Consider the following 24,354-nt stretch of genomic DNA (forward strand, 5'->3'; position numbering starts at 1 on the left):
GAATGAAATAAATGGAAACAGAAAATACTCCAATATAGGAGGGGGGGAACTCAAACGCGCCAATTCTGCATAAAAGCCCCCCAGGTATATGATTCTGGCGGTGTGCCTGTGGCAAGCAAAAAAACGAAAATGAAAAGAAGAAAAAAACAATAAATAATATCAAATCGATAGAAATGAAATTAAAAAGGAAAAGATCCCAACGCTGAGATTTTATGCGAAGCTCTGTGCTGTAGCACTTCCATGCGGCACTTGACCGGGGACAAGAGCTTGTCCTGCTTCGGTGCCCTGCTCAATGTTGTGGAAATCAAGGATCTCCGAGTACCTATATTTGCGATAAGCAAAACTGAACAGCTTATAGATCTTCACAAAAACCTACATCATGATCTTCCAGGTGTCTACCGGGAGGTCTGCATCATTGAATGACCAGTCGAACTTTTCTTGGGCAACGGGCTCGTCGGTGGGATCGTGGTAGGGGGCCAGGTACTCGTGCGCCAGCGCTTCTCCGGCTCGGATTCGCTTCTTCGGGTCGAAAACCAGCATTCGCTCTAGGAGGTCAACGGCTGCAAACGGCAAAGTTAGTTTCGATTTAAGGTGGATTTTCGGTAATCGAGTATACACTAACCATCCGCATCGGCATTTCGGAACTTGTTTGCGAGAGGTACGCGTTCGCGTTTCGGTAAGGACTTGACAAAGCGAAGAGTCTATATTCATTAGCTCTGGATACCAGGAGAAAACACAAGAGAACACGCCGAAAATGAGTTCTCGCTTTGAATTTTGCACTCACATTTTCGCTGCAGATGGTCTGAATCACATCATCTGGGGGGAGTACCCAGAAGCTCGGTGATGATCGAGAACTGATTCACATGGTCCTTTCCGGGGAAAAGAGGCTTGCCCTCCAGCATTTCGGCAAAAATGCAGCCCGCGCTCCAAATGTCTACCTCCACGTCGTACTTTTGCCAAGTAAGCATGATCTCGGGGGCTCGGTAGTACCGTGTTGAAACATAGCCAGTCATCTGCGGATCCTGGATTCGGGCCAGACCAAAGTCACAAATCTTCAGATCACAGTTCTCATTAATTAGGATGTTACTGGGCTTGAGGTCACGGTGGACCACTCCGGCAGAGTGCACATATTTCAATCCGCGCTGTCAAGAAGTCAGTGGACCCATCCGCATACTCCCAAGCAAATTTTCAAACCTACAAGAATTTGGTAGAGGAAGTACTGGATGAACTGCTTCTCCAGGGGTCGAGATGTCAAGAGGCGGTGGAGATCGGTTCCCAGGAGTTCGGTAACAAAGTAACTGTCGTCATCAGTATGGCCTCCTCTTATTTTGATACAGACTAATCCCCAATTTAAGCAAATCTGACACATACATATCCTCTAGCGGGGAAATAAAAATATCGCTCAAGCTGATGATCTGTGATGAATTGTCAGTCCCGGCGCGCGCCACAATGGTACCGAAGTGGGGGGGCGGGGTAGGCTCACGTTTTCGTGACGGAGGTGCTTCAGCAGCTTCAGTTCACGGTAGGTACGCTTTGACAGGACGGGCGTGCTGAAGGGCTTCATGATCTTTTTGACCGCTACCGGTTGACCGGTCAATTGGTCTCGCGCGGAGCTGTTTCATAGCGCATATCGTGTTAGCGGCGAGATCCGCAAAAGCGCGTAAAGAGGGTGATATCCCACCAGACCAGCCCAAAGGCGCCCATGCCCACCGGCTGCAAGTCCGTATACCTAAGAAACTTAGTCTTGATTCTCAAATTTGTCTCTGAACCCCTGAAAGCTTGAGGGATGCGCACCGGCTCGTGATCTCAAAAGTAGTACCAAAGATCTGAGATCGTACAAATTCCGCCATTTTGAGAGTGGAGGGGTCAGAAACCACACGAAGGGAGATATTCAACGAGAGGTGTAAAAGAGAAAAAAAATATTAACTTGAACTGCAAAGGTAATGAACCGGAGAGGGAAAGGGGCACGAGTGGTGGGTTGGAAAGTGATGTGGGGAAAAGGGCCCTACTGCGAAGCAGAAAACAAGGACGATGACGTTTCCTGGCGCTGGTCAAGTTTCTCGATTTGGCTGACTCAGCTGGGGGAAAATCGATCGTTTGATAGATAACTTTATATATAGATGGACTATTTTCCTGATCGGTTTTTATTATTCAATACTTCTTTATTCCCTCTTTATTATTTCCCCACCAATTATACCTAAGTATACTATTTAGAATTCTTGGTTAGATGTTTTGTGTGTAAATATGCAAAATGTGGCTCTGAAGTTCCCAGTTCCCAGTTTTTTGGCCTCCACCACGCGGCCAGGGCCAGACCGGGCCGATTGTCCGGAACTTGAAGTTTTGTTCATCCATTTGAGTGATGTCGATTACACTTGATAATGAGTATATATACTATGTATACTATACTACAATATATTAATCCTTCTACTGGCAGTTACTACACATATGGGCAGGACTTATCTCGGCCTATCAAGTATTCTATACATACTTTTTTTTCCTGCACGAAAACTGGGAAAATATCAGGATTTCAAGGTTCAGACTCGGAACTTGGATTTGAACCTTGGAAATCCCTGGGTACTAGGTGGTCATTGCCGCACTTAGCCCATCTTAGGTCTATATCGCCTGTGCACCTGCTGTGTTGTGCGGCTGCCATTCGCGGCCCCAGCCGGTATCTTCCTATCTTTTAGGCTTGGGCCTCCCATCGGAGCCTACTCCACATCATTCTGGAATCTGAATACATTACTAGTCACCGAGTACACAAGCATCCTAGTAGATTTTACATCAAGACTTGATTGACTACGATGGTTGAGATACTCCGCATTGAATGTTGAACCTTGGAAATTAAGGTATTTCATTCATGATTCCACTACTAGGACCCCACTCAACATTCAGATCGATGTAGTGTTTCACTTGTTCCGGTGGGGCTTTCCTATCTGCACATGTGAGCTCCCCGCTGCTTTTATGACCCTGAGGGCGCTCAGAGACATGCCCACCGGGTAAATTTCAGACCGCACTCAGCCCTGGAGGCTCACTGAGCTGCACCGCTTCGTCACTTAACACACCGCTACCTAAGGGGAGCTCTTTGACCAGTTGACTACATACCCGAGTGATCAACTAGAGTCTAGAGATATTCATTGAGCACTCATACCCTTATTAGTCCGAGTCCTAGTCTATACCAAAAGCAGAATTTTGATTCTAAAATGGACTACGTTTTGAAAATACCTAGGTATCAACTTGGGCAACTATTCCACAAATTGAAAATATTGAAATAGAAATTCCGACTTGTAGGTCCGAAGAGAAGAGATTAAGAGGAGGCCCAAAGGAAGAAAATTGAAGATTCCGCCTATCATCATGTGGAAATGAAAACATTAGCAGGGAAAAAATGCTCACATTAATCATGATTCTAATTCTAATTCTTAACAATTTGCGCCGGTTGAGTGAACGCCAACTTCAAGTTCCAACCCGTAGATCCTTAAAGGAAAACTTTTGATAGACACCCAGGTGCTTTGTGACACTTCAACGTTCAAACTCGCCAGCAATCTCAAACACAAGGACAGGCTCCTCCGCTAGCGCTACAGGAGCACCCTCTAAGACAGCCTTTTCAAATTTCAGTCTACATCAGAGCGATGTGTGTCGCTGGCATTTGCCGATCCTTTTGTTGATATATTAATACCTAGGTATATCCATGAGAAACTAGACATAAGAGGCGGCAATTCGATGTAGACTGATAGTTGAAAGGGCTGCCAGTGTCTTAGAGGGTGCTCCTGTAGCGCTGGCGGCGGAGCTTGTCCTTGTGTTTGAGGTTGCTGTGATTTATGTGTTTGATCTTGATTTAGGTGAAAAGCTGGGGGAACATGCATATTTTCAATCCAGCTTGCGAAGAATCCTTTCTTTATGACCAACCATCTCTTTCCTGGGATGAATGACCACTAAGCATCGTTGAATTTACAGTTATATCAAGAGAGTCTGACATAAATGACGAAAAATATTGTTTCTCCTCGTTAACGTCAAACTCATTCAGCTGGCCTGAGTCCATTGTATGCAATTATGGGGTGTAACTTCCAAGGTTGGAACATGTACCGCATGTTGATCAAGGTTCTTTCAAAGTTTGTTCTAATTGGCGAGTCGCACTTTCATATAACTCGGAGCTTCTGTTGGTATCGGAGGAGGCGACGAATTGTGTGGATGAGAGCGATCCTAGATTTTTCGCCTTATTGTTGATGGAGTTGCCATGTCCTTGGTCAATAGTATGCTGGTTGAATCTGCGTTGACTTAGCTCGGTGAGAATAACAGCAGCGCCGGGGAAGTCGTAGCTGAGTAGCTAAGCGTGAAACTGAAAGTGATGAATTCCAACAATGCTCAAGGTATTTAAGGCAATCGGGCAACGAGTCTCACAAGACGTGGGATTTTTGGGATAGTGCTCTTACGCCCAGAGTCAATAAAGAAGACGCCACATTGCTTTGAAAACTGGAAGTCGCTAGGCCCTATCGGTAAGAGGATGAAGGATACCTCAAGATGTCAATGAACTTCTTTCTTCTTTTTTCCAACCTGGAATTTCAAAGCCGCTTTATGTACGCAGCATGGCTCACAGGAGCAGACATTTCCATTCCGATGGTACGTCCATCATTCCAGTTCTCTTAGGCTGATATACAGCATGGCGAGGTGGGAAATAGTCAAATTAGACCTCATTTTGTGTTTGTGTCTGCAAACTTGATGTCTAGTCTTTTGAACCTGGTTGATTGTGGTGGAGCTTGGTTGGAGCTTAGTTACATGGGCGAGTCGCATACGGAGTACGCCTTGACACCAGGCTAGTGGTAGTTGACCAGAAAGCTTTCCTCTACTTTTCTTTCTTCAACAGGTCTCTCCGGGGATTTTCCCTTTTAAAATGTTGTGATAATACAGCTGTTTTGATTGGCGCAAAGTAGAATATTTGAAGTCCAAAATCACCACACGGTGGGCGAACTCGCGGTCAATGCCCTTCAGGCATTCTTACTGGCTTGTAGTCAGAATTATACCAACCTATGAGATTGAGAGGAATGTACATAAAATCAAGGAATCATTTCACCTTTCTCCAGGTTTAGATAGTATTAATGTTTGCTTTGATCTGCAACTACTAGGTAGTAGTTCTTCCAAGGTTCCTGATACCCAAGAACTATGGCTAGACAAACTCCCGCCTGGCTGGTGGTTTGTTTAAACAAACAAAAATGTAGTATTTTAACTCATTTTATTTTTCCCTTGAGAAATGGTAGCCACTTTGATACATCGGTATACTAATGGCTGTGTATTCAGCTATCAGTATGCCTGCGTAGTATGTTGCCCACTCAGCCTTCAAGAAATACTAGTATCCTTATTTTTTATCTAACTCTTGGAGAAACCGGAGCCGGAGAAATTTTAATTCAATAAAACATTCGAACATGTTAAATTTTCCATGCAAAACATGTCGGAGAATCCCCCAACGGGATAGGGGCTGGATTGCCTAGTTCAAGCTAGATAAGCTAATATTTTAAGTTGGTATACGGAGTAGGCAAGCATCCTATCTACCTGCCCTCCAATCAAAAATTCCAAGTTTGAGCATACAAAAGCCACAGCTATTGTCTGGGCAGGTGGTAACATTTGAAAAGTGAGAGAGTCCAGGCCTTCCAATGCTGTATCGCGTTGGCCGCGCTCTCCGCGCTCTGCGCGGACCGGACCGGTGTATACGAGTATGCCAATCCACAAGGCTACATATATGGGGTTTCTTTTCCGGTATTTAAAGTGGAGTTTGAAAGTGCAGCTTTACTCACCGTGACTGAATCACAGCATCTGATAGGCTTTCAGAGACTCCTGATTAAAAAGAAATTATCAACTACCATATCCATACTACCTGATCAGCTCCAGCTCACTAGCGTCCGATCGAAGTAGAAGTATCAATATGTAAATGTCAATATCAACTACTAGTACCAGTATGCCCGACATCTTAAATATCAGGGGCTGCTAATCCAGATGTTTCAAATGTTTGTTTGGTAGTACCTACCGGGCCCAACATGAGTACTAAATTACTAGTCTGATATTGATGTAAGAACTAGAATTAGAAATATGCCAATATTTGGATCAACATTGATTAAGGTTGATAATCTTGCCAAGCTAGATATTATGTTCAAACCCGGGCACTGGCAGGTGTAAAACACGAGTCGGGCACTGGGCACTAGCAACATATGGCGTACCTGCATAGTATGATGTGGGTAGGTATGCAACCTTCAAGTTAGGAGCAGCTGAGGCTCCAGCGCCAGCAGTCTCAAGGGCTGACCTTGGGACTTGAGTAAACCCACGGATATGATATACGTATTATTCAGTGGACTGAGAATAATAATCGATATTATGGTATTCGATCTGTTTTTACATAAAGATTGGACCGAAACAATTGATTATAGTTCAGATTGAATATTGCCCAGACATTATACTCCAAATCCCTAATACTACAATGAGCTGTGTTCGATGCACCTAGATATTTCTCTTTTTTTTCTTTTCCTTCAGCCTTGATAGTAGGTTTGTTTACCCCTCCTTTCTTTTTCTATGTGTACTTTTGCCCAGTGACTTTTGATTCACATTTTCAAGTTATTATCACTTCACTACAAGTGTCCGGTTCTTCTACCTCAAATACATTCCGCTGAATCAAGTTCTACCAATTCTGATAATAATCAGACGAATCCTTTCTTTATTTGTTGGAGATGTTTTATCCTTCTGCGTATCATCTATGACATGCCAAGAATATACAACGGTGTGAGGCACTACTAGTAGTATCACTGGCATGTCAATATGATCTTATATGATGGATAATTTGTAGGCTCTTTCTTGTAGACCTATTTGAAGGGTTTTTACCTAGGTATACTACTCTCAGTTGATAATACTCATAGTTTGCGGGGATGACAACCTACTCTACCTAAATTCCCAGCATAGCTGCAGCTGACCAAAAAAAGCAGTCTGACTAGATTTATCCTCAATCCATGATCAGTGTTACATGAAGATGTTGAGAAAATTAAGTCAAGATTATACAGAGTAGCAACTTATGTAATGATTGGCTTACATTCATGGATGGATTCAGTTCTAAGTACTCCAGGGTTTGGGGAATGCCGTGAAATCCGAGATACATAATCATACATAATGTACCAGCTGATTGCATGTGCGTCACGACTCTCCACTTAATCCGAGCTCCGGTGGGTTTCTCATACAAGCTTGCCCACGAGGGATACATCACTGAGCCTCACATGTATCTCAATGTCAACATGGTGATCATATTTTTGGAATTCATTCTGACTCAGCCTGATCTCATTCTGGCCCCGTTGATGCTACATGTGGTTGCCCCTGATACGGCCCCCAGCATTAAATGAAGTCCTTCTTGAGCGCTTAGTTCCAAGATGAAAAGAAAAGCAAAAAAATTATGGCCCCCGAATCCCTATAATTCCCCCCTCAAGTACGGAGTAAACCTCATATTAACCCAAGTAGAATAAAACCCCTCAAAAACTCTACAATTATTACAAGGTTATTATAAATTTTATTAGAAAGAGAAAAAAAAAAATAAGAAAAAAAGCGGGAAAATAAGGGTATTCAACGGTACGAAAACTCCCCCGTAATTACCGGGCGACGCTTGGGTAAGACTCACGTTTCTTTACCCCATTCCCTCCTGGCATCTCCACTCACCCCAGCATGACGATGGTCGCACTGATTTGACACCTCTTGAACCATCCAGCTCAACTCAAAGACCCTCCAGAAATACATTTCTATCTATATCAATTCTTCGCCGAGACCACCTACCCCCGATCATCCCACCGGCACTCGCTGACCCCATCTGCGAAACTTTCCGCCTGTCACAAGTTCGCTGAAACCCTTTGATCCCAACCCCCGCCTTCTCCTCCGCTCACCGAAATACGATTCCTGCGAATTTTCACTTATCGCAAGCCATCCGCTATCTCTTCCCGGACGGCACCGCTTGTTCCCTTGACTCGTTTGTGTGTGGCAGGACTTCCTCAATCGACAGGCTTCGGCCATCCCGGCTGATACCGATCGCTTTCTGCGCGCGGTGGACGGGGTCTTTGCTTCTCCTTGCTAATCTAGCATTGTGAGATCAACTCGTCACCATGGGGCAGTGTTTCAGCGGCGAGAATACGGAGGATGCGGAACAGAAGAAACGGAGTCAGATGATCGATCGAAAGCTCGAGGAGGATTCAAGGCGGTTACGCAGGGAATGCAAGATTCTCCTACTAGGTGAGTGGCCCCTTCGCACTTAGTTTGCGCTTGCGCGATGGGAGTATTTATTAATTTGTAAACCTAGGGTCTGGTGAAAGTGGAAAGTCGACGATCGTTAAACAGATGAAGATTATCCATCAAAATGGATACTCGGTTGAAGAGCTGGCCTTATATCGCTTAACCGTTTTCAAGAACCTCATCGATTGCGCCAAGGCGCTCATTGAGGGCTATCGCCTTTTCAATTTGGAGCCTTCCAGCCAGAAAGTGAAGGATTACCTCACTTACCTGGACGAGTATCATGTCGACCCCGACCCCAATACACCGTTAGATGCGAAGGTGGGCGATGCGGTGACGTATTTATGGAACGACCCTTGCACCTCTACAGTCTTGGAGCGTCAAAATGAGTTCTACTTAATGGACTCGGCCCCATAGTACGTTGGAAATTCGCCCTGGTTGATTGACCGATCCGTTAACACAAAACTAGCTTTTTCGACGAAGCCAAGCGAATAACATCCTCAGACTACACCCCCAATGTTTCAGATGTGCTTAGAGCCAGAACCAAGACCACTGGTATTTATGAAACACGCTTCACAATGGGGCAATTAAGTATACAGTATGTCAAAAATTTCTATTCCATATTGCTTCGGAATATTCACTAATTCACTCGGTAGCATGTTCGATGTCGGCGGCCAAAGGAGTGAGCGGAAGAAATGGATCCATTGCTTCGAGAACGTAACATCGATTATTTTCTGCGTTGCTTTGAGTGAATACGACCAAAATTTGCTGGAAGAAAGCAATCAGGTATGATCAAATCACTAGTACCCTCTTGTCTGCTATGCATACTTACAACCTGGCAGAATCGGATGATGGAGAGCTTGGTTCTCTTTGACTCGGTAGTCAACTCCCGATGGTTCATGCGAACAAGTATCATCCTCTTCCTCAATAAAGTCGATCTCTTCCGGCAAAAACTTCCTCGCTCGCCATTGAACAATTACTTCCCAGATTACTCTGGTGGCAATGATGTCAATCGTGCCGCCAAGTATCTTCTTTGGCGATTCAATCAAGTGAATCGAGCACACCTCAATCTCTATCCTCAGTAAGCTTGATCAGTTCTCCTGTGAAATGAAGCACCATGTCCTAACTTTTCAAACCTCAGTCTGACCCAAGCAACCGACACCACAAATATCCGACTTGTCTTTGCAGCGGTTAAAGAAACGATTCTGCAGAATGCCTTGAAGGATTCTGGTATCCTATAAACTGCTTTGTGATTATACAAACTTCAATCTCGCCACCGCCTGATATCTTCTTCTTTCAATGACCTCGCTACCTTGCCTGGCTGGGAAACCCATCATCCACCGGCTCTCCTCATTCTTCTCACCCTCTCTCTGCTTTACGGTCCCAATACCCCAAATTTGACCATTGATTTCTTCGTTCTTGACTTCGGACCAGCTCTAGGCGTTCACGGTGCTTTTCACCTTGGATAATATTTCTGGCGCTGGTTATGTGATACCCCCAATTTGGTATCTACAAAGTCCCTTTTCCCCGAGAATGGTCTCGGGTGACGATTGGGCATGGCTCTGTGCTGCCTATGTTTCCTCTCTTTATTCAATCTTCATTTGCTATATCTTCAAATACCTTTCGCTCTTGAAACGAGGAACCTCTTTTCTTCTCAATCTCTCAATCTCTCCATCCTCTACCCCTCCTCAAAAGTCGATGGCTTCCGCCCTCGAGTGTATGTCACTACTATTGCTTCCCCTTGATCCTGGCTTTCTTTTTCGTTGGTTTGTAAATTGTGTCACTATTCAGATCCAGACTTCGGATTTTACAACCTTTTTTTTTCAGCCTGTCTGATGCATAGTACGGCGGATTGACCTATCGTGTTTTTATTTTCCAGCCATGTTCTTTTGATCTTGCCTTTTTCTATGGGCCTTCTTCAATGCGTTGCAACAGCGCCTCGAGCGATTTGATGCATCTGATGTTTTATTTATCTGAGATTTATGTACTCCGGTTCTCCAGCGACTAGCTCATTAACCGATTTTCATGACCTATATAATTCTTCTCGCGTAGGTGCACATGTGTTATACTATAGTCGATTTAAAATTGAAACCCAGAAGTGGACATGATTGTCAAGTTGAAACACCATTGAAATGATATTCAAGTTTGCTATTTTCAGTTCCTTCTATTGGTAACTCTCTCATTCACAAGCATATTAACTCGCCCTTGATCCTGGGTCCCCTTCCTCTTCTGACAACATCGTGGCACAGCGAGTACTTTCTCGCCAATGTACTCAGCCGGATCAACAGGAAATAAATGCCATGCGTTTGCATCAACACCACCATCATTCTCAACCTCAGTGATATTGATTTGTAAAACCTCGGGATTGGTATCATTATCTGGGACGAGATGGTCGAATGTTACACCGTAATAGTCCATCGGTCTAATTATGAACGCAATTAGCTATAGAGATCATGGTATAGCTGAGCTAGATGTCCTTTTAGGATATCGACGCAAACTTACGCCTCAGGAGGGGGTTTCTTATCTATCCAACTCAAAAATTCATGCCGTACGACCATATCATCTACCAGATCTAGACGAAAATCCCGTCCATATAGAGCTTAGAAAGTCAATCGTGCTAGCTCTGGACCTGCTTGCTGGGGAAATTTCCGTTCTTCAGAATGTCGGGGCTCCAAGTTCCAGGTCGTATGAGGGGAAAGCCTTTTGATGGCCACTATGGGGCCTTCAATTGAAATTCTGAGAGGCTGATCGGATGGTGGATTGTGTTGCTGGGTGGCTGGAGTGTGAATACAGGGCGGGATAAAAAGTTCCAGTGGAAGTGCCATTAGACAAGGTGGATAGTCGATATCCTGTCGGACTAGAGGTATTTCAAAACAACCTTGAAATTAGTTTGGAGAGAATATCTGACTGAATTCTAAAGAATGGGAATTATTATCTTGACCGTGACTTTGCTAGTAGTGATGGCAGCCTGGAGGCGCAGAACGCGGGGCAAGGATAGCCTCTGTGACCTGTCTACTATCACATGACTTGAATAAAGTGATTTTGTATAAAACCAAGATGATATTCGTGAGAATTTAAATCGATGAAAATGAGGGTCAATACATTGTGTTAAAGCTTTCGAATTTAGGTACGATTTGGACCCTCCGGTGGTCAGCCTGGGCTACTAGTGCCAGGTACACTCAAAGAGCTGGGCTGGTGTAGGGACTTCTAGAATAAAATGTTTTGAAGTAGCTGAATAAGAGAGAGAGAGAAAATGACATTAGTATATCTCATTGAAAGGTTCAAATCATTTATGAGGCTCTCCAATCTCCGAGTACCATCTCTTCTCTTACGTTATGGATTCCTCCAGGTGGATCATCATCCTTTGGGGTCAAGCTGGTTTGGACCCATATTGGTCTCGGCCCTTGGCAGGAATAGAAGTCCGTGTATTTAGATTTCAAGAGACTCAATCAGATCAACGAGGAAAGGAATTCAACATTGGCTCGAATCAAGGGGTAGATATGTGATGGTGTCATTCTGGGATTTTGCAACGACGTCAAGGCATCGAAGAGCTTAATGCCATTCAAACTTGAACTTGAATGTTCATAATTGATGGTAATTTCCAAGGTATTTCCCTATAATCCTGAGTAGATATTCAAATCAATATTGCATGGACTGATATCTGTCATGAATCAGGTTTCTCGCGTATCAATGGGCCCATTGATTCCGTTCTACCGGATTCAGATGATATCAACTCCTTCCATGGAACCAAATGATCATGATCTCGGATAAAATGATAAAATGATAACAGAAATAAGATCAATTGATAGTGCCTTAATTGATACCAGGTTACAACCGATAAGTCCCCGGATCCACCTGCATGAACATGAATTGATCGACGCATTTGATAGACTGCGGAGATGATCGGTATCCAACCCCCGATCCTCGCCCCACTGGGATTCCGGCATACGCCATGCAGGATGGATGATCTAATTCAAGTTATTAGAGGTGGCATGATGCGGGGATTCTTACCTTTATACATTCAAACGACAAACTTCGGACCGAGTCTATCCTAATAATGCATTAAAATGAGTGGAAAGCAAGGAAAAGATGCAACACAGACCACGTCGTATATAGGCTCGAGCCCTCCCGATAAGATCCAGACCGTTGTTGGATTGATCCACTTGAGCTTTATCCGTGGTTTCCTTCTATATCTGACGTATGAGATGAAGGAAAGAACAGAAAACGTGCATGGGACCACCTGGGCACATAATTAGTAGTATGCACATGTGCATATGTGTAGGCATAAAACCTTGGAAGGTGCCCTGTATATAGTACAGTAAGTAAGTACCTGAACCCGCATTGGGCAATCATCGCTCGGACGACTTTTGGTGTGCTGCAACTTCCCCTCTCAAAAAACCCAGATCGTGTTACCTTACTTCTCCCCTCTTTCTCTTTTTCTCCTCTTTTTTTCTTCTCTCTTAAGCTTCTTCCAACTGACTTGATCTTCTGACATTTTTGTACTTCATTCCTCATTATGTCTGCCAGTGCTTCTGCTCCTGCTGAACCACGCCGTGAACGTCGCCCTTCTGTTGGCGCACCCATTGCGGATCTTCAAGGTCCAGTGGGACCGGGATTTAGCCGCCCGAAGCATAAGCGGACATTTACTGGGTTTGGAGCTTCGGAGATTAAGAGCGTTGAAGCTAGTATCCCAGAACCCCTGCGAGAGGCGTGAGTTTTGTCTTTCCAGTCACCATGAGGTTATAGAAAACTGACTGATGAGGTATTGAAGATGGCGCAATCATGTAAGATTGAACTAGGAAAACTCAATCCAGTGTCAATCTGAGCTCACATTTCATTTTCACAGTCCGCTTCGGAGTTCAAGACTAAGGAGGAATTCGAGGTAAGTTCCAACCCAGAGAACTGTATGCAACATACCTGGCTGACTTATATTTCCTTTATAGAAAGAACTCGTCCGCCACATCGAAACCACATTGGCTCGATCTCTTTACAATTGTGACGAACAGTGTGTATCCATTGTGGTTCAAATTTTACCTTTGAACAACAAGTGCTGACATCTCTAGTGCGGCTTATTCCGGTACAGCTCTTGCGTTCAGAGACCGATTGATCATCGAATGGAACAAGACACAGCAGCGTCAGACTTTAACCGACCAGAAGAGGGTCTACTGTAAGCTCCAACTCTTCTCGGAGCTAGTGGCTCGTCTCAATGAACTAACGTCTGTTAGATCTGTCTCTCGAATTTTTGATGGGTCGTGCTCTGGACAATGCGATGCTTAATGTGGGACAGAAAGACTCTGCTCGAGGTTGGTGACACCAGACACATATCCTTTCCAATTCGAGTCACTCACAATTCGACAGAGGGACTGAAGGACCTTGGTTTCCGTATTGAGGACGTCATTAATCAAGAACATGATGCTGCTCTCGGAAATGGTGGTCTTGGACGTCTCGCAGCTTGCTTTTTGGACAGCATGGCGACCCTTAACTATCCAGCCTGGGGGTACGGCTTGCGATACCGCTATGGAATCTTTAAACAAGAAATTGTTGATGGATACCAGGTAGAAATCCCCGACTACTGGCTTGATAATAACCCTTGGGAATTCCCGCGGCACGAAATCACGGTCGACATTCAATTCTATGGTCGTGTGAACAATATTCAAGATGCGAATGGTAAGATCGTGCACTCCTGGGAAGGCGGCGAAATCGTCCAGGCTGTCGCCTACGATGTGCCGATCCCTGGGTTCGGTACCAAGACAACAAATAACCTGCGACTCTGGTCGAGTAAGGCCAGCAGTGGAGAATTTGATTTCCAGAAATTTAATGCCGGTGACTATGAAAGTGCTGTGGCGGACCAACAGCGGGCAGAGACCATCTCGGCTGTCTTGTACCCCAACGATAATCTGGAGCGAGGTAAAGAGCTCCGCTTGAAGCAACAATACTTCTGGTGCGCTGCTTCTTTGCATGACATTGTTCGGCGATTCAAGAAAACCAATCGAGCATGGAGCGAATTCCCCGACCAGGTCGCTATCCAGCTCAATGACACTCACCCCACTCTGGCTATCGTTGAGCTTCAACGCATCTTGATTGATCTTGAAGGCCTCGAATGGGACGAGGCTTGGAACATTGTGACCAAAACCTTTGGATACACCAACCACACTGTGCTTCCGGAGGCTCTGGAGAAATGGTCTGTTCCTCTGGTTCAGAACCTGCTCCCGCGACACCTGCAGATCATCTATGACATAAATCTCTACTTTTTACAGTCCGTTGAGAAGAAGTTCCCCAATGACCGTGAGATCCTATCGCGTGTCTCCATCATTGAAGAGTCGCACCCCCAAATGGTGCGGATGGCTTATTTGGCGATCATTGGATCCCACAAAGTCAACGGTGTCGCCGAGCTGCACTCCGATCTCCTCAAGTCAACTCTGTTCAAGGACTTCGTCGCTATTTATGGCCCAGATCGTTTCATGAATGTGACAAACGGTGTCACTCCCCGGCGTTGGCTGCACCAAGCCAACCCTGCTCTCTCAGCTTTGATCGCAAAGAAGCTTGGTGGCCATGAGTTCTTGACCGATCTCACTCTGCTGGACAACTTGGAGAGCTTTGTGGATGACAAGGAGTTCCGCGCAGAATGGTCCAACATTAAGACGCAAAACAAGATTCGCCTGGCCAATTTCATTCAGCAGACTACTGGATACAAGGTCAACCCAACTTCTCTGTTTGATGTACAGGTCAAGCGTATCCACGAGTACAAGCGCCAGCAGCTCAACATCTTTGGAGTCATTCACCGGTATCTGACTCTGAAGGCGATGTCCGCGGAAGAGAGGAAGAAGGTGGTGCCTCGTGTCTCCATCATTGGTGGCAAGGCTGCTCCTGGCTACTGGATGGCTAAGACCATCATTCATTTGATCAACAAGGTCTCCACGGTGGTGAATCAAGACGCTGATATTGGTGACCTCTTGAAGGTGATCTTCATTGAGGACTACAATGTCAGCAAGGCAGAAATCATCTGCCCCGCCTCTGATATCAGTGAACATATCTCCACTGCTGGTACGGAGGGCAGTGGTACCAGTAACATGAAGTTTGTGATGAACGGAGGCCTGATCATTGGCACTTGTGACGGAGCCAACGTGAGTTTTCTTTAGACAAGAATATTTAGGCACCGATGGAAAAAGCTAATCTATTTTTGCACCCATAGATTGAAATCACACGCGAAATCGGCGAGCAGAATATCTTCCTCTTCGGAAACCTGGCTGAAGATGTTGAGGACCTTCGTCATCGTCACTTCTATGGCGATTTCCAGGTTGATCCTCACCTTGCTAAGGTGTTTGAGGCCATCAAGGGCGGTATGTTCGGCGATGCTAAGAACTTTGAAGCTCTCATCTCGTCCATTGTTGAGCATGGTGATTACTATCTTGTCTCTGATGACTTCAACTCGTACATCACTACCCACGGGATGGTTGACGAAGCATTCAAGAATCAAGATGAGTGGCTTGCGAAGTCCATTACCAGCGTCGCCCGCATGGGATTCTTCTCTACTGACCGCGTTATTAACGAGTATGCGGACAGTATCTGGAATGTTGAGCCTCTTAACGTCAAAGAATAAGCTCGATCAGCTTTTTTTTCTTCTAGTTTCTTAATGTTTCTGTTTTCTCATTCGTGTAATCACATTCCTTGCATTGCAGACTCGGAGAAATTTTTAAACAGCCATTCATTTATCAATGAAGTCTTATTTTGATCCCTTGGAATACTGCAAGTTTTCTGTCCATCTGGGCACTAGTAGTGGTATGTAACTTATAATAAATGCTTTTGGAAATTATACGTAGTATTTCTATTGTAAAACGTTAAAAAAACGATGACTGGGATACATCTATCACTCCAACACCATCCCATGCACAATCATGATCGCAAAAGTCAACTTGAATCCAAACAGAAGCCATAAATCATGAAAGCCTCCAAATAAGAAAATCTTTCCACGGAACAAACTTGAACGTATTAAGCTGCGACAGTCTCTTCACGCTCCTGGATGGTACTAGGCCTCTCCTCCGAGAAAGTCTCAGGCCAAAGAAACATCTTCTCCTCCCTGGAAGGTGTAGCAGCAGCCATAAGCGTCGGCACAGCCTCCTTACTAGAAATGCGTCTCCAAAGGTTCGCACGCGGATTATACCTAACAGGTTTACCAACACCGCCAGTCTTAGCCTGGTCCTCAGCACTAAGTTTCTGAATCTCAGCCTTAATATCCGAAAAGGTATCAAAAGGCGTATACGCAATGCCATGTTCGATACAATATTCCTCCAATCGAAGACCACGACGCGCAAATAGTACATCTGCTTCGCGCGCAGCTGGTAAATCCGAGACTCCGTCACCAATAAAAACGATTGAGGGCATTTCATCTGGAAGACATTCTGCTTGTGCGGCGACGCGGGCTTCGTTCACAGATAAGGCTTTGTCGTGTCCTAGTTCTGTGTCGTGACGCCAGATAGGTTTCCAGGAACCGTCGTCTTTGATAGTTGCGTCATTGGCGACGATATCGATTGAGGAGGACTGGAAATCCATATTGTTAGTCGACTTGGAGGGAAATAATGAGTCAATTTTCAAGTTGGGATCATACAGCTGCTTCTCCAAGGAATGTATCAAGTACACGACGAAGAACGGGTCTTAGTCCTGCACTGATAACATTGAATGGGAATCCATTCGCAATACAATATTGATGGAACTCGCTGAATCCAGGATCGATTTCTAGGGTCTTTTCCATAACGATGAAACCATCGTCAAATGGGATGTTTAGGGATCCCCACATCTCCTCGGAGACTTCGCGAAAAGATCGCTCGCCATTTTTGATCTGTTCGTCTAGTTTTGTACGGGCTTCTTCGCCGCAACCGTGATTATCGAAGAGGATGTGGCCTGTATCTTGCATGAAGATTGTGCCATCGAAGTCTATGTAGGAATTAGGTTAATAGGAATTAGATATGGGTTCAAATGATGTAGGCATGGGTTATTCATACCAGAAAAGATAATAATCTTTCTCTTTTGTGATGTGAAAATAGTAGCCTCATTGGGCTTGAAGTTCGAGTTGGTCATTTTCAAGATATAGCTGATCTCTTTCCTGGACTCGGAGTAAAGGGTAAAAATAAAGACGAAAAGGAATAAAAGGATGAATAAAGGGAAAGAAGTGATCATTTAACAAGGTTATAGAATTCACTATATCTATAAGAGACCTGGTTTTGTGGCAAATCCAGAATCCAGATCAAGATCAAGAGTATGACGTAGAAGAGAATTCGATATCATAGTGGGTCGAAGCCATAGAGTGGACACGATATCAACAACGTAGGATATGGATGAACTACCGGATAAGTATGATATTATTGGTTGAATTGGACCGGGAAACCGTGAGGCTTTATGATCCAGACCCGAAAATGAACAAAATTGGTTTCCGAAGCCGAAGAAACATGAAGATTGGTGGATTCTGCTGCCAGAAGTGGAGAATGTGGTCATAGGGCTTTTTACATGTCGTGTTAACTATAGAAATACTCAGTAGTTAACTGTTGGTTAAATTTGGAACTAAATAGAACAAATATTATTTAATTCTATTTAATTCTTTGTCTAAATGATCCATTTATGCTATAATGCTAGCCCCAACTTCATTGATTCTTATATTCTGAACTTCTGTGTCTTTGTTCTATGGATGAGACATACTTAGTACTATAGGTTCAACCTTGTTCATGTTCAAATGTTATACTAGTACAGGAACTCCGGTATATTCTCTTTATAACGACTGATGGTACGAGTTTTGTATAGTAAATAGAAATCAAAACATTCATTGGGACAAATATTCAAGTAATATCATGACTGAAGAGCCAATGGAGATAGGGCATGTACTTCACCATCATGGTAAATCGCCATGATCAGCCCTGATTGATAAACCAGGCTGCAATGAGGTGTCACTGTGGTGAACTCAGCCGCGATGAGGCACCGCTGTGATAAACCCGGCCGCAGTGATAAACCAAGCCGCGATGAGGCACCGCTGTTGTAAACCAAGCCGCCGAGCCACCATGGTGAAGGCGCCGTTGCCTTGCTGTGATCCTCATTAAAATGGTTTTCCTTCACTCTCTCTGTAAACATCCTGTCCTCATCCACCTTCAATCCCCTCGCTACCCACAACCATCACATCTACTGAAAACCATCATATCTACTGACAATCATCATGGAGACCAATCTCATTGTTGAAGATATCCGCCTTGTTCAAGGACAGCTTTGGCTCAGCAAAATGAAGGAGGTCTATAAGGTAGACCAAATTTGCCCATGGATCTCGTCTTTCCACCCCAACAAGCTTCCTTGCAAGATAATGGGCAAGAAGATTTACCGTGGATCATTCAACTGGGGAATGAAAGTAGTCTTCTCCGATGGAACCGCATGGCTAGTTCGATTTCCTCGCGGTGGCCGCATATCCCAAGACGTCATCGATGAGAAGGTCGCGATGGAAGTGACAACCCTGAGATTGCTTCGCAGTCAGACCACCATCCCCGTCCCGACTGTTCATGCCTGGGGCCTTTCTGCAAGGAACCCGCTTGGTACAGGTCCGTTTATCATGATGGACTTCATTGAGGGCAAGAGCCTCCTCGACATCTTGATCGATCAAGACGATGAACATCCGACCCGATTGATGCGAGAGGACATTAGCCGTGATGATGTCAAAAAGATCTACCGACAAATGGCCAACTTCATGTTGCAGATGTATCAAATCGATTTCGACAGAATTGGCAGTCTGCCCTGGCCGGAAAATGAAGGAACGAGCTTGCCACGACCTCTCACATTCAAAGCCCATGAGATTGGAGCCACAGGAGGCGTGGACGTATTTGGTAAGCATTCAGATACCCTGTTAAATCCCTGATGTCGGGGTGTGAGCAATCGTTAACTGATAGAACCTTATACAGGCGACCGAACCAAGGGATTCGAGACCACAGACGAATACCTCAAGCATCTCGCCGAAGAAAATTGGGAGCAGCTCCGCAGGCAGCCAAACTCCGTCGCCAACAGACACCACGCCGAAAAGCAGTATCGGGCCTGCCAAATGATCAAAGGGCTGGTAGAGACCGGGGATTTCACCAACCAGAAGTACAACACGGGAAAGTTCAAGTTGATCTGCGACGATCTAGGATTGGCAAACCTGATCGTCCGCAGTGAGACAGACTTGACCGTTGTCGGGGTGATCGACCTTGAATGGTCATACGCCGGCCCTGCCCAGATCGCTGGCTCGGCACCATACTGGCTCCTTCAGGATCGACCTACCAACGGCGATTGGGATTATGAGGACGGTCAACCATCCCGAGCCGCCAATCGATACTTCGATCACCTCGACCTTTACCTGGACATCCTAAAGGAAGAGGAAGCCAAGGTCCCGGAATACGGACATGAGCTCTCCGATATGATCCAATGGTCCCAGAAATCTGGGGCCATGTGGCTTCATATGCTTCTTGCGGTTGGTTTCGGCCACGATGGCACCCAAACTTTTCCTTTCGCCAAGTTACGTCAGCATGTTGGAGAAACTCAGTGGGCAAGGCGAGAGCAAGAGTTCAAAGGGCCCATGATGGCAGCCTTTGGGGCATGGAAAGAGAATGAAGTGAGGCGATACAATGGTGACTTGTGGGAGATGAGAAAGAGCATGGAGAAGGTGGAGCGGAAGGAAATGACCAGCCAGGAATTTCTGGATTGGGCTTTCGACATGCATAGGGAGAAGGGATATTGGCTCCCAAGCTAAAATGGGGAGTCTAGGATTGCCTGGATAGGTCAATACATCCAGATGTGGTTGAATTATCTACCAAGAGAAAAGATTAACTTGCTGAGTTACTAACAAAGAGGCCCTAATGCTCTAGTCTAGACTGCTGTTAACTCTGCAACGCGGCGCTGTAATTCTGGAACCGCTCGTAGCTGTAAGTCGAGCTCTTCCTTCTCACTATAAAGCAGTTAGTAAATAAACGACAGCAGCGATAGTGAACTAGAGAAAGCTTACTCTTCCAACTTTATTCTGCGTTCCCAATCCAGCCCTGTGAAGATGTAACTTCCTTGACCATCAAACTGCAAAATCTTCTTGTGGTACTTCCACAGACTGCGACGGTGTGAGACTGTCATCAGGGTGATACCCAGCTTCTTAGCTGTCTCATACATGACCTTTTCGATCTCCAGAGTAACGGATGATGTGCACTCATCGAGGATGGCGAACTTTGGACGATGATAGAATAGTCTGGCCATGGCAATGCGCTGCTGCAGACCACCTGACAAAACGTCACGCCATTCTTCCTCGGCATCCCATCCATCAGGACGATCAACAACCGATGCAATTTCAACCACGGAGAGAACATCGTAGAGATCTGCATCGGTAATGCCCTTGGCACGCATCTCACGTACACCATCTGGGTAGATGACTTGCTGGCGAAGCGTACCACGGGACAGGTACGGACGCTGTGGGATATAGAAGATGTCCTGGAATGGGGGTTTCTTCACCGATCCTCCGTATACAGGCCAGAGTCCACCCAAAATCCGGAATAACGATGATTTACCGCACCCATTGGGTCCAACTATCAAAAGGTGGTCGCCCGGGTGAACAGTGAAAGACAATTTACGCACCAGGACATCTCCGTTGGGCGAAACGATTGGTACATCTGTGAACTCGATCGAATCACTCTCTGTTATCTCACCACGACCAGAAAGAACTGCTGCATTCTCCTCCGTTGATGCAGATGATACCAATTTCTTCTCGAAATGTCCTGCGACTAGATCGTCCATCACCTCCAACAGGGATGAAACTCGAGAAGTGAATCCTGCCAGTTCGGAGATCTCCTTGTAAGAGAACATGAGACGGCCAAAGGCATCGGATGAGGATAACAACATCCGTCGGTTGGTGACGAAGTCTACCAACAAAAATTAGATCATTTATCTCACTGGTATCTGAATGGATGCAGACTTACTTTCAGTGCGGTCGCCCATGGTTTCAGTGATCTGACCCGGGATCTTAAAGAAGACAGGCACACTGCAAAGAATCAAACCAAGGGCACCCCAGAAGTACTTAATCACGAAGTCCTCCATAAACCCGTGGTACAAGCGCCGGCGCAAAATGCGATTCACGTGCTTAATCAGGGTGAAATACCCCTTGTCGAGGGTATCTTTCTCTGCCTCGTGGCCATGATAGAGAGCAACCTCTTCGCTGTAGTCAATAAGTCTAGAGTGAAGGAAACGGAACTCGCCTTCAAGTCGAGCCTCGTCTGCAACATACTTGCCGAACGGCGGTGTCAACATGCGCATGACGTTGGCAGATATCTGCACTAGTAAACTCATAATAAAGAGACCCTCGCCTCCTACATTCTTCGAGAGTGAGTAATTGTAGATAGCCATATCCAGTATTGGCTTCGCAAGATTAGAGTACAGCTCTGCCAGGCTGTCGGAGAAACGAGAAACATCCACTGTGACCAGCTGGTCGGGATTCTTAACTCGATCATCCAGGGCGGAGATGGCATAAAAGGTCATATTTGATAGGTATTTCTCATGAATGTAGTCAGTCAAGCGTTTGCGGTAGCTGAGAGCAAGTCGGCATTGGTGGTAGGAGAGCTATAAGGACGATAGCATTAGCACGATGGTAATAACACCTAGCTTTTTTCCTCGGTCGCATGGACAGCGACTACAAAAAAAATAAACTCCCTCATAATGTATAGTAGACATACCATGGAATTTGTGAATGTTGCCGGAACCGCCACAATCATCCACCACACAAGACCGAGCAAGAAGTCCTTTCCCTTTCCCCGCACGAGGTTACTGACGAGCCGGCCGTCAAGCTCCGCAACATACAAGCTAAGGAGTGTCCGCAGCACAAGAAAGACACTATGGCTCATCAGGAGTCTTAGTTCTTTGCTACGCCATCCCGGGATGACAATCCGCAGGAGACGAAGCAAGTTCTTAAAGAACTCCCGATTGATCTCCACGCGCTTCTTGCGTGGCTGTTGCTCGTCATCGCCTAGACTACTTGTACCCGGGCGTCTTCGCAGCTCCACTTGTTGTGAAGCTGCTTTCTGTTCAGAGATAGCATTATGGATTCGTTTTGTGAGAGCTGCAAAGAGAGCAACATATACACCGCGCGATATGCGAGTACGATGTCGGAGGTATAGGGAGGTAAGACTGGAGAGGATCTGCTTGATGGAGCGGTCGGGTGGAAGTAACTTAGAGTAAGCAGCCATGATGATAGCAATAAATCAGCCAGAATCGGGGACGAGCATGGCCAGATTATGGATTCGATGGGGAAGATGCGTAGTATTGAAAGGCATGAACAAGGTGAAGGGGAGAATGACGGGATCTCCCTTTACATGTGATACCCCGGACTTGTGGGGAAATTGTTCAGCCGTGAGAGCAACCTCGGAAGGACTAACCCACCTGCAGGCGGGCAGATACCTACGCTACGTAAGGGATAGCAGCCATTCAGACACTGTGCACAGGTTGCGCACCGGTTTTTGGTACATATTTGTGTAGGGCTGTATAGGTTATTTTTGGCCCGCTGATCACTAACAGCCCGGATGGTCTAGTGGTATGATTCGCGCTTAGGGTTCACCCAAAGCACAATTGCGCGAGGTCCCCGGTTCGATCCCGGGTTCGGGCCTGTATCTTGTTTTTTATACATATTAGTATATATATATTTATTTTATTTTTGTCTATATATTTAATTTAAGTCTTAGTATATATATATATTTTTATTATTCAATATTATTATCAACAACTACTTCCCTTAATATTACTTCAGTAGAACCAATGTTGAACTTTACACCCGAGAGCCTTAGAGCCTTAGCCCCGGGCCTTCAGTTCCAGGTGTCACAGGCTGAATCCCTGAAAGAGCACAGGCCTTGCCTGTACACAGCTCAACCATCCACGTAACCCGTAACATTCCTCCTCTTCCTTGACGAATCGTGCCCGAAGTCTACTTCTTCTCCTTAAGCTTCTTTTTGTACACAGTTCGTGGTCCGAGTAGATTGAATCAAATCCGCTTCTGCCCTTCACACAGGGACCTCCACACAGCCACACACATACAGTATTCCATCCCCGAGCAGGTTACATATGTCGCCCTTTTTCTTTCCCTGAATACGACAGCAACCCTCATCAAGATCACCGGCCCCCAGGTAGGTAGAACCTTACTGTCACTGGCAGGGTAGCCCCGAACTTGCTTTGTTTTTCGGCTGAAAAACCTTTGTTCTGCGCACACCGCCCTGACCTGATATATGTGTTCTTCCGTGTGATATTCTCTTCTTCTTCTTCTTCTTCAAGCTTTATTATAGACTGTATGTTAGCCTAGCATGTTCTGAACTTATATAAGTCCTTCAAAGGGACCACCCCACTATAGCTACTATGACACAACGCGAAAGGCATACAGTAACTTGAATCTAAAATAAAAACAAAGGCCCAATGCCACGCCTGATGCGTGAGTGAAGCCAGAAGCCAGAGTAAGACGCTAGATACTAAGAGTGAGAACACCAGATACAGAGTGCAAGACGCCAGATGCCAAGAGCGAAATGCCAGATACCAGATACCAGCTATCAGCTATCAGATGCAAGATGCAAGATGCCGGCGCCTACATATCCGAAAAAGAAAAAGATAAAAATAACAACCACTTTACCTACCGACATCACGTAACACGGCGAACAATCTTACTGGTTACGATAAACTGTGAATTAGGGCCTTGGATTGAGAGTGTCGAAGGGTGTGCGAGGATGTATAGGGTGTGCGTATGTGGTATGTGGTATCTAAGATGGACCGTGACAACTTGTACCTAGTTACCAATTGGATAGTTAGTTGAATCTACATGCACAGGGTAGTGTGACTAGAGATGAGAACCACTTTGGAATTGCTGTGTGTGCATGCTAGTATCGAACTGTAGGACTGTAGGTCCGAGAGGCCTTACTTAGATCCTTAGCCCTGCACATACACCTTCCTTTACCTCTCCACACAGCCACTCAGTAGCACCTGTGGACTTCTATCCCCCAACAACTAATAAACCTTTACCAAATAGTAATATTTGATCAGAATGTCAATTTTGGCGCTTATTGACATGAATGGCCCGGATGGTCTAGTGGTATGATTCGCGCTTAG

At 45.4% G+C, this 24,354-nt stretch overlaps 7 protein-coding genes across 7 annotated transcripts; 3 read left to right on the forward strand and 4 right to left on the reverse strand.

The window, feature by feature from the left end:
- Positions 1-210: 210 nt before the first annotated feature.
- On the reverse strand, positions 211-1,850 carry sakA (mitogen-activated protein kinase HOG1; the record flags this gene model as incomplete). Its single annotated transcript, XM_057086982.1, has 10 exons — positions 211-322; positions 377-560; positions 623-701; positions 785-802; positions 864-1,142; positions 1,199-1,298; positions 1,372-1,415; positions 1,484-1,613; positions 1,682-1,729; positions 1,795-1,850. The coding sequence occupies 10 exons, from the start codon at positions 1,848-1,850 to the stop codon at positions 211-213; spliced, it is 1,050 nt and encodes a 349-aa protein (XP_056946811.1).
- A 6,264-nt stretch (positions 1,851-8,114) lies between these two features.
- On the forward strand, positions 8,115-9,479 carry gpaB (guanine nucleotide-binding protein subunit alpha gpaB; the record flags this gene model as incomplete). Its single annotated transcript, XM_057086983.1, has 6 exons — positions 8,115-8,241; positions 8,309-8,654; positions 8,708-8,836; positions 8,895-9,024; positions 9,081-9,319; positions 9,380-9,479. The coding sequence occupies 6 exons, from the start codon at positions 8,115-8,117 to the stop codon at positions 9,477-9,479; spliced, it is 1,071 nt and encodes a 356-aa protein (XP_056946812.1).
- Positions 9,480-10,392: 913 nt separating this feature from the next.
- On the reverse strand, positions 10,393-10,796 carry N7483_003547 (uncharacterized protein; the record flags this gene model as incomplete). The annotated part of the gene is made up of 2 exons (XM_057086984.1): positions 10,393-10,660; positions 10,741-10,796. The coding sequence occupies 2 exons, from the start codon at positions 10,794-10,796 to the stop codon at positions 10,393-10,395; spliced, it is 324 nt and encodes a 107-aa protein (XP_056946813.1).
- Positions 10,797-12,754: 1,958 nt separating this feature from the next.
- glpV (glycogen phosphorylase) lies at positions 12,755-15,838 on the forward strand (the record flags this gene model as incomplete). Its single annotated transcript, XM_057086985.1, has 8 exons — positions 12,755-12,948; positions 13,010-13,022; positions 13,085-13,120; positions 13,182-13,243; positions 13,302-13,405; positions 13,464-13,541; positions 13,597-15,362; positions 15,431-15,838. The coding sequence occupies 8 exons, from the start codon at positions 12,755-12,757 to the stop codon at positions 15,836-15,838; spliced, it is 2,661 nt and encodes an 886-aa protein (XP_056946814.1).
- A 389-nt stretch (positions 15,839-16,227) lies between these two features.
- N7483_003549 (uncharacterized protein) lies at positions 16,228-17,313 on the reverse strand (the record flags this gene model as incomplete). Its single annotated transcript, XM_057086986.1, has 3 exons — positions 16,228-16,776; positions 16,844-17,169; positions 17,238-17,313. The coding sequence occupies 3 exons, from the start codon at positions 17,311-17,313 to the stop codon at positions 16,228-16,230; spliced, it is 951 nt and encodes a 316-aa protein (XP_056946815.1).
- A 1,123-nt stretch (positions 17,314-18,436) lies between these two features.
- Positions 18,437-19,990, forward strand: N7483_003550 (phosphotransferase family protein; the record flags this gene model as incomplete). The annotated part of the gene is made up of 2 exons (XM_057086987.1): positions 18,437-19,091; positions 19,167-19,990. The coding sequence occupies 2 exons, from the start codon at positions 18,437-18,439 to the stop codon at positions 19,988-19,990; spliced, it is 1,479 nt and encodes a 492-aa protein (XP_056946816.1).
- Positions 19,991-20,106: 116 nt separating this feature from the next.
- Positions 20,107-22,457, reverse strand: N7483_003551 (ATP-binding cassette long-chain fatty acid transporter PXA2; the record flags this gene model as incomplete). The annotated part of the gene is made up of 4 exons (XM_057086988.1): positions 20,107-20,185; positions 20,243-21,140; positions 21,198-21,834; positions 21,948-22,457. 4 exons carry the CDS (start codon positions 22,455-22,457, stop codon positions 20,107-20,109), a joined length of 2,124 nt encoding a protein of 707 aa, XP_056946817.1.
- Between the last annotated feature and the right edge of the window lie 1,897 nt (positions 22,458-24,354).

Source organism: Penicillium malachiteum, assembly GCF_028827825.1.
Source record: "Penicillium malachiteum strain IBT 17515 chromosome Unknown utg000002l:1.0-8849297.0:1.0-8852440.0, whole genome shotgun sequence".
NCBI lineage: Eukaryota > Fungi > Ascomycota > Eurotiomycetes > Eurotiales > Aspergillaceae > Penicillium > Penicillium malachiteum.